The sequence below is a fragment of the Durio zibethinus genome, chromosome 27 (assembly GCF_047325235.1).
Source record: "Durio zibethinus cultivar Kanyao isolate XHJ-2024 chromosome 27, ASM4732523v1, whole genome shotgun sequence".
Taxonomy (NCBI): Eukaryota; Viridiplantae; Streptophyta; class Magnoliopsida; order Malvales; family Malvaceae; genus Durio; species Durio zibethinus.
Genome location: NC_143188.1, coordinates 3472262 through 3481342, shown reverse-complemented (window position 1 = coordinate 3481342; position 9081 = coordinate 3472262). Strand labels below are relative to the sequence as shown.

Genomic DNA, 9081 nt, shown 5'->3' with positions numbered 1-9081 from the left:
TTTTAGGCAGCAAAATGTTACCTAGTGTTTGGAAGTGTTCATGAGTTCTAAATAAAATCGACCCTTTGCTTGAAGGCTGGCAAACTGATGAGACGAAAACTCTTTTACATAACAAGAAAACCTAGTCATGCATGCTCTACAAATATGATGACACAGTCAAAGTTTGTATCGGTCGTGCTGATGATTCAGGTTTTTGTCTACACATGACCATGGATATGCAAGTTTTCAAAACATAAATAACCCTGCCATTGAGCAGCTGTACATAATAGACAAATGCTTTCCTATCGCAAAGTGCGGTCATACAAAATGCAAAAACCAATGCCATGTATCACTAGTTTCAAGACAGCAGGACAGTGAGAATTGGGAACTTCATTAGAACAAAATAAAGGGATAAACTTCAATGCCTTGTTTACTAACAGGTCTCCCAACAGAAATATCACCTTCAATATTGAAGATGAACATTGCTTAGAGAAGTCCCCTCCTATCTACCGGCTTCTAGGAATTTATGTAACACATTGCCTGTGCTTGATGGAAATAAGAATCTTTGTATTTCCTGCCACTCCCAATGTGAATCCCATTGCGAACCCAGTCCTCTCGATGTATCCAAGCATCTCGACCAAAATCTAAAACTCCAAGGATCTGTATAAACAGGATGCAATAAACATAAGAAATACATTTTAAATAATCTATGGAAATCTACATCAAGATAAGCAAAATTTCACCCCATGAAGATATTATTGCACAAGCAAAATGCAATGACCAAATGCGTTTTCATTGTACCAGACACAAAAGAATCTCAAACATGGAAAAGAAAAAGGATGGGAGATGACTTACAGCTCCGCCCTTCCAAGACACAAAAGTTGGATTTGTTCTCGATTGCAAAACCTATTTCACAAGTGGGGATCCAAGAATACCAAAATCAAGATCCAAAGCTCAAACAAATAAAGAGACAAATTATAAGGAACAGAAAACCACAAACAGGCTAAAACCTAATTCAAGTATAAAACTAACTTAAACTAATCATGAAATAACATTAAGGAACAGAAAACAACAAAGAGCCTAGAACCTAATTCAAATATCAAACTAACTTAAACTAATCATGAAATAACATTGGACATAAAAGATTTTATAATTTTTTTGAGTTACAATATAGAAAAATTTAGTTAATCTAAATATCAAATGATATACACTTTTTTGACCTCATACATATTCCTTTTTCACCAATAGTTATGTATAGAGCAATATATTGCATTGACCAGGAATTATTACTTATATATTCAATATTAAAATTAAGTCCATCTAAATATCACAATAGATAATATGCCCAAACTTTAACCACATTGAAGTGGCTACAAGTTGGCACAAAAGAGGCATAACAACTTTATAATGAAGATTAAAATTTAGCAGACTTACCTCAACAGTATCAATTGCTTCAGTTGAAGGAATGGCATGTAAGACTCTGCATGTATATAAAAGAAGAGACAAAGATGATACGGGTGTCACAATCACCTACAGGAACTAAATTATTACTACTGGATTTTAAAAAGCACTAAGAAATAGTCTATTATTCTGGAGAATAGTAAAAAATAGATCTCAATATGTTTCTTGTAAGTTACTCCGCTAATAAGGGTAGTAGATAAAAAAAGAATGAATGTACAAAGTACAAGCATTCCGGACTGTTCCAAGCCTGAAATAACGAGCACATAAGAACCCAGCATTTATATCATTCTCATAACTCTTGAGATGATGAATTAATAAAAAGCAGAGTAAGAATCCAGTAGCCAAAATTTCCATGATGATAGTATGCAAAGAAATGTCAAACACAAGGTAATCTAGAAGACACTTATTACCATTTTCTTGGCAATCAATGCACTTAAGCCATTCTAAGTCAACACCGCCAATAGAAAAAACTAGGCATTTGAACTAACCTAAGTTAGTACTCTTCCAGCCAGATACTTTAAGATGTATGCTTCAAATTAGCAGTTAGACACACCACTCCGTATAATGTTAGCTAGAATCATATATGCCTAAAGTCGGAGGATAGCAAACTGGGGGGAGAGAGAGAGAGAGAGAAACCAACCTCTCCTCCACAGCAGGAATTAGCCCACCAGTTAAAGCCACTCCACCAATCTGAAGCACAAACCAAGTTACAAGTTCAATTATTAAAAAATAAAAGCATGTCATGTGTCTACACTTCCAAAGAAACTCACCAATTGTATGCTACAGAATAATTTTCTTTGCAGGTCTATGCGACCTGCAATTAAAAAGAACCAAATGGTTAGATAGGGATAGCATTATAGCTTATTAGAACATGCTAAATTAGCAGTACGCAAACCTACCGGTTGAAAGAATGCTACTGGTTATCGCTTCTGCTAGACCAACCTTCTCTTCTTTCTTTGGTTTCATTGAAAAAAATGGGTAGTTATCCCACATTGGTAAACCAACATTAATGCCAGGATATAGACCATCTGGCATGTCAGATCTTCTTGGGAATTCAATATGCCATGTTTCTTCCAGCATATCTTCATAGTCATGAAACCTGGATAAGCACACCATCAAAACAGTGCTAAAGGAAATAATTCAAGACTTGGACAGGTATACTAACCAACAGCAAGAGCAATAACGTGGAAAATTATTACTAACCAAGAACGAGGTGGTGGAGGATACAAATCAGGAATTAAAAGTGTTGGATAGAACAAACCCATAGGAGGAACCTATTTAAAACAAACCATCAAATGTAAATCCTTCAAGAAAATAAGGAAATGATATCTGAGTTCGATTGAAAACGTACATTGAGAGCAGTTAGCCTTGTCTTATGAGATCCAGCAGGCATGGCATCCTCATAAGAATGAACTATAGCTACAGCGTCAAGTTCACCCTCCTATGCAATGATACATAGAAAAAGTACAATAAGAGTGTTTCCACAACACAGAAACCAAAGAGTACCAGGTCCAGGAGCCAAATGATTCACCTTGATTTCACAATAGGACTCTTTTAGCCTGTTCAACATCAATAGATCTATAGGCTTTGTCAAAATGTCAGTACGAATTTGGGGCCATGTCTGATGATGCCTCTGAGTCCAAAGAAGGCATCTTGATATATCCTGGAAAAGGAAAATGAAATAAAAATGACATCACCAACATAAAAAAAATCGTAAGATATCTTTATTTTAATCTGAGATAGAAAGTTTTAGATGAACCCTTTAAGCTAATGGGCATAAACAAATTTCACCAACATCAATATTAGCTAAACATTTATCAATGAAGCTTCTTCCTTTGCATGAAGGAAAGCTGAGGAACAGAAAGAATGATGAGAATTCAAACCTCTCCACCAAAGGGTAAAGTCTTCTCTGTATTAGGTAGAGCCACTCCATCCTGCACATCAAAAGAGTTATTAAGGTAATGTTTGGATAAATATTTATAAAGGAAAGGAATAGAAAAGAAAGTTTTTTAAAAGAAAGGAAATGATATATGTACCCCTTGTTTCGATAATTAAAATTAATAAAGGAAAGGAAAGGAAAAGAATTCTAACACCCATTGTTTGGATAAAGAGTGAAAAAGAAAGGAAATGATTCATTATAATAATTTTTTTCCAATTATAACCTTTCATTGCCTATGATTTTAGAGCATTCCTGGACCATGATATATTTGCTATCTTGTATGGCCTCACAATTGCTTCTGTATCAGTGGTTTTTAATCGAGTGAAACAAAAATATGTTTTACAAACATGCATTAATGGATTTTTTTTGCCATTGCCAAAATTTCAGCACACTATCACTTTGGCGATGTATTCATATAAAAGCTATTAAATATAAAAAATACAATCACATAAAAACATTACATCTCATAAACCCAAAAAATGTCTATTCATATTCAATCATTCATCAAAATCAAATTACCAAAAAATTATAAAAAGTTTTTATATTGGAAAAGATATGTGAAACTTGAAAAAAAAGATGACTTTGAAAAAATTACAGAAAAATTGTGATGTGGTTAGGTTTTTTTGACTAGGTTTTTAATATTAATAAAAGGATGGATATAATAGTCTTTTTATAAAAATAATATTTTTTCAACTTTTCTTTCCTTAGCTTTTCCCCCAAATTAGGGTATTAAAAAAGTGAGGATTATAAGGGAAACCAAAGGTTATTGAGTTTCCACTTCTTTCCTTTCCTTTAATTTAAAAGTTTATCCAATCAAAAGAAGGGTTTTTCTGTTTCCATTACTTTCCTTTATTTTCCTTTCCTTTCATTCCCTTCCCCTCAATCCAAACATAGTGTAAAAGAATAAGATCACAGCTCTTGTAAATTAATCGTTTCCCAGTGGTCACAGATCTTGACATTGGGTTTTGAAAGGGGACTAATATTAATATTATGCTGAACTTATTCTTTTATAAGTAGGATCCTAGTATATTTATTAATATAAAATATATATATTTGCAAGCAATATACTTAGAAAAAATAAGTTCACAAATTATAAATTTTATCAATTCATGAACAAATTTATAAAGAAACAAAAGATATCAAATAAATAGTTTTATTTAACTTTATTCTCTTAAAGATATATTTTATTTTTCTTATTTTGATGAAAGACATATTGTTTAACAATTGATTTATTTTTCTATCGATTCATGAACAATATGTTTTTCTAACATTTTACAAAGTGATCCCCAATCTTTGCAAGATAGCAAGAGAAAGAGATCCAGAGTAGAATTATATGGAAGGAGAGAGTTGTAGCCTCCTAAAAAGAAAAGTAAAAACATGTTTGATAATTGGTTGGAGATTTGAAGTCTTGTTGAGGAAACTAGAGCGTCAATTTGGTTTTTGTTAAATTTACATGATTGTAATTTAACTCTTGTGACAAACCTCTTGATTTTAAGGGTTTGTAAGTAATGATTGGTGAGTAAAATAAATAGACAAATACTAATGTGATTTTAATCCATCTTAAATTGTAATACATAAAATTATAAAAAATAAATAAAATTAACAATTTTAGTTTGAGGGGACCAACTTAAGTTTATTTGATATAAATACATTCATACATACCTACATATATATATGGACATATATATACATATATATATATATATGTACCGAAATGATAGCATCATAATCAAGGTGTTCATTTCATCTTTAAGTTAATAATTTTAATGACAGAGGCAGTGATATTGACATTGCCAGCAAGACCAACTATATGATTTCCATGTGTGATGGTAGGAGGAATAGTCTTTCAATTAGTATGAATCCAGCATCGGAAGTCAAGGTGACGATGGTCATCAAGCTAAATGTAAATATTATGGTGGTAATGACAACAGTCGAAGACCGATGGTGTTATGAAAGGAAATGGAGTGTTCAATGGAGGTGGTGATGGTGCTCAAGATAAATGTAAATATTATGGTGGTAATGACAGCACTCAAAGACTGAACAAAAAGAAACAGGTATCAAATTGATGTTGGATGAATAGATGTTCGTAGATAAAGCAGAGTAAAAGGTTTCCTCTGTCCTGTCATTGAGGGTTTTTTTTTTTTTTTCTAAAGAGATGAGAGAGGGTTTGGAGCTGAACTACCCCTCCAAGCTATCTCAAAATATCATTCTTAAAATTCCCTTCAACAGGAGGGACTTGAAAGTAGAGTATTGCATTTTAATAATTTCAGTTCGTGATCCCTTGTTCCCAATAAATAGCAAAGAATAAATGTACACAAACAATAAAAGCAACATATTTCTATTTGAGTCAGTTACCTCAATGCAAATGACTGATGTCACTTGACCACCCATATTTACAACACAGGCTGTTGATAGACCGTTCCCAAAAACTGCTGCCAGGCCTTCCTGAGATCATCATCAAAGAGTAAGTTACTACTTCAAGAGCATTTCTACTGGCAAAGCTGGGAAAAGCAAATATCATGAAAGAAGAACACAATCAGTAAGAATGAGAACAAAATATGATAGCAATGCAGGATACCTGTTATTTTATCACCACAAAATGATATCAGCATGGTTCTTCCGTTTATAAATTTGAGTACATATATGACATTGATACAAACTTTTATACTGAGAAAGAACACATGCATACGTACAGACTGTAAATGAGTCAGACAATTTCAAGGAGGAAGCCACTTGTGTTTAATCAGTATCGTTCCTATGAAGGAAAAACAAAAGATCCCTAATGGAGTGCCTTAATCATCCCACAACAAACTTATACTACACAACCACGAATCCATCGAACACACATCAGCAAAAGCTAAATCAAACAACCGTGGGATCATCACTCTAAATATTTCCAACTTGCCAAGGTAACTGGGAAAGTGCCAGTATTAACAAAAGTAATAACTAAGTACTACTTGGGCTGATACATCATTCAGTTTAATGCCCATTATTAAAACTTGATTTACATTTGCATCTAAGAAGTAGGGGAAGAATTTCTCACCTGGTGTACTACTGCTGAGCTAAAGTGCAAGTCTCGCAGTAAAATAGATACTATCTCCTTTATCTCTGCTCGTAACAATCCACAAAATTGTAAATTACAAAATATCCCATATAATCTACAGCATCTAAGTTGCAACAGATATTCAAGAGATAAAAGTAAATCGGATTGGGGAATGATCTTATTGATACACACACAAACTGAATCTGGAACTTCTACCACAAGACAGAATATAGAGAAACAAAGGGTTGAGACTTTCTCCAATTAGAAAATGATAATTTTTAAATACCACGATTATCAAATGTCTCTGGCACAACAAGAATAGCAGAATATAAACTCCTTTCTTGGTGAGGAATATGCAATTTCTCTAACAAAATCCAGTCCCATAGAGCATGCAGATCTTCAAGGACCTGCAAGATAATAATTTTACGAAAGTAGATGTATTTGCCCTTTTTTAAACAATACAACACATAATTAAGTTTTATTATCTCAATGTAAACAACAAATTAAGCAGGACCAAGATAATTCAAGATGTAATGGCAGACATGTGATTTGTTAAACCTTAAAAGGAGATATAACATGCACGTTCCTTGAATGTAGGAAAGTCAACAAACAAAGAGACTATACCTGCTGCATGGGATAATGTTGTGAAATATTTAGATGACCTCTACGAATAGGACGACGCAAGCAATATGGCTCAGTGGGAGATATCCTTAGTGCTTCCTCACCGCATATGACCTCCCTGAACTTTCGTTCAGTCAAAGTAGGTTCTTTTGAATCGGTCACTTCCTGCTCGACCAAGGACTCATTTATGACACTTTTATCCATTGAACTTTCTGCATAACCAATATCCATGTACAATAAGATTAAAGTAAGACCAGAGGAATAGAATTTACAGCTGAAAATTTTAAGAGCCATACTAGCATAAGAAATTGCTTAGAATTAGAAGCAATAGGGGTGCACCAAAAATATTTAGTAGATCCAGTCAAACAAGAAAGAGTGAGAATATGGCACAAGGCAAAAAAATTAGAAATTCCTAATTACCTGGTGCCACTGATGACTTTAGATCCTTCACATGTATATCAGTCCAAGTGAAGGCTCCATCCTTCCTGGCATTCTGAGGATTATATCCATCAACACGTCCCATCTGCACATTAGTTTTAGTAATTTTTGTACTACAAGCTCTTATTGGTCTATAGATAGGCACCATCATCGGCCATACTTAACTTCAGCTTAAAATGCTTACCTTCCGCGGGACAGAATTATTGGCAACCTCTTCATCAAGGAACGGTATCTTCAACAACGACGCAATCTTTCAAACAACAAAAACATTGATTTTCAAAATTTGATTACTACATAAAAATGTGAATATATATGTAACGAGAAATGAAAGCAAAAATGAACACACTCACGACATCATAAGCCTTTTCGCGCTCCATATGCTGCATTGTGGTAACTTGAGAATTAAGCAACTGAAAAACAACAAATCCAAAATCCCATCAAAAAATCCAAAATTCCATCAAAAAAATCCAAATCCTAAACCCTTAAAAAGGAAAAGAAGGGGGAAAATGTAGTTAAATAGGGAACCTGATCTTGAACATTTAACTTGGAAAATTGGTTAGTGCGACGAGCAATGCAATGAGGAATATTGTAAGGAGAGTCTTGCTTAGCCAACCCTACTCTTACATTTGCAGAGCCTAAGCAAATTGCAACCAAATTAGTTCATTAATTTTTTTTTAATTTTAGGAAATTTTGTTAGAAAAAGAAAAAGGAAAAAGGAAGTACCGGGGTTGATGACGATGAGATTGGAGCCACGTTCCAGGAGGAGTTGAGAAGGGACAACCGTTTTCAAATAATCCTGCAAAAACGAAAATGGAAATTCAAAAATTATTATATTTATTAAATTTTTTTTAATGAAACTAGGTTTTTTCTGGTTTCACCATAATGAAAAGTTAAAAAAGGATGAGCTAGTTCTTGAATTTTGAAGAAATTCCAGATTTGTTATTTATTCTTCACTTCTTTTTCTGGCCCTTTTCTTCTTGCTTTTTTACTTTCACTTTCAGCAGGGAACCCGCTGCGACGATCTCCAAATTCTTTGGCTTGTGAGGCATAAGACGTGAAACGGTGTCGTCGCCGCTTTGTTAACTTTGTTCCATCAAAGGTCAGAGCTTTTTTTTTGGGTAAGAGCCCAGAAGAAATGGGCTAGCATGATATGAAGAAAAAGCTAGTGTTTTTTTTTTCTTTTAACTTAAATCTCAGCTTGAATTAAAATATTTTCTAAAACTTTAGTATTGTATTTATGGTCTAAAAAGCTTTTTCTCCACGTGGCATCGGTAGAAGTGGCTCACTTACTCTTTGCTTCACTCAACACCACTCTGTTCATTTCAATTGCAAGTGAAAGTGGCAGCTGACCTTACCATTGGATGATTTTCTCAGATGGCCAAAAAATATTTACTCCTTTCTTTATTATCTGAATCATAAAAACTTATGAAAAAAATAATTTTTTCATAAATTCGCAAAAATTAGAAGTAAATAACCTTGTTTAAACTAACTCGAAAATGGGATGTAAAAATCCATGAACCCTTTCAAACTACAAAGAAAATAGCAGCTGACCATCCCAAAACAAGTTGAGACCATATCGTAGTCTTGAGGTTCTACTTTG

At 33.6% G+C, this 9081-nt stretch overlaps 1 protein-coding gene across 1 annotated transcript; it reads right to left on the bottom strand.

Moving 5' to 3' along the window:
• Nucleotides 1-222: 222 nt before the first annotated feature.
• Nucleotides 223-8480, bottom strand: ARP9 (actin-related protein 9). Its single transcript, XM_022866637.2, has 20 exons — nucleotides 8360-8480; nucleotides 8205-8277; nucleotides 8007-8116; nucleotides 7832-7891; nucleotides 7666-7731; nucleotides 7464-7566; nucleotides 7047-7255; nucleotides 6709-6829; nucleotides 6423-6487; nucleotides 5735-5824; nucleotides 3324-3374; nucleotides 2972-3103; nucleotides 2792-2881; nucleotides 2644-2714; nucleotides 2340-2539; nucleotides 2211-2254; nucleotides 2081-2130; nucleotides 1414-1459; nucleotides 835-885; nucleotides 223-639 (listed from the first exon to the last, which is right to left on the bottom strand). Exons 1-20 carry the CDS (start codon nucleotides 8360-8362, stop codon nucleotides 496-498), a joined length of 1779 nt encoding a protein of 592 aa, XP_022722372.2. The 5' UTR covers nucleotides 8363-8480; the 3' UTR covers nucleotides 223-495.
• Nucleotides 8481-9081: the final 601 nt, after the last annotated feature.

Coding starts and splice junctions, on each gene's coding strand:
- ARP9 (XM_022866637.2), bottom strand. Junction 7,732..7,831: donor GCGAAAAGGCTTATGATGTC/GTGAGTGTGTTC, acceptor GTTGTTTGAAAG/ATTGCGTCGTTGTTGAAGAT. Junction 7,256..7,463: donor AAAGTCATCAGTGGCACCAG/GTAATTAGGAAT, acceptor TTGGTTATGCAG/AAAGTTCAATGGATAAAAGT.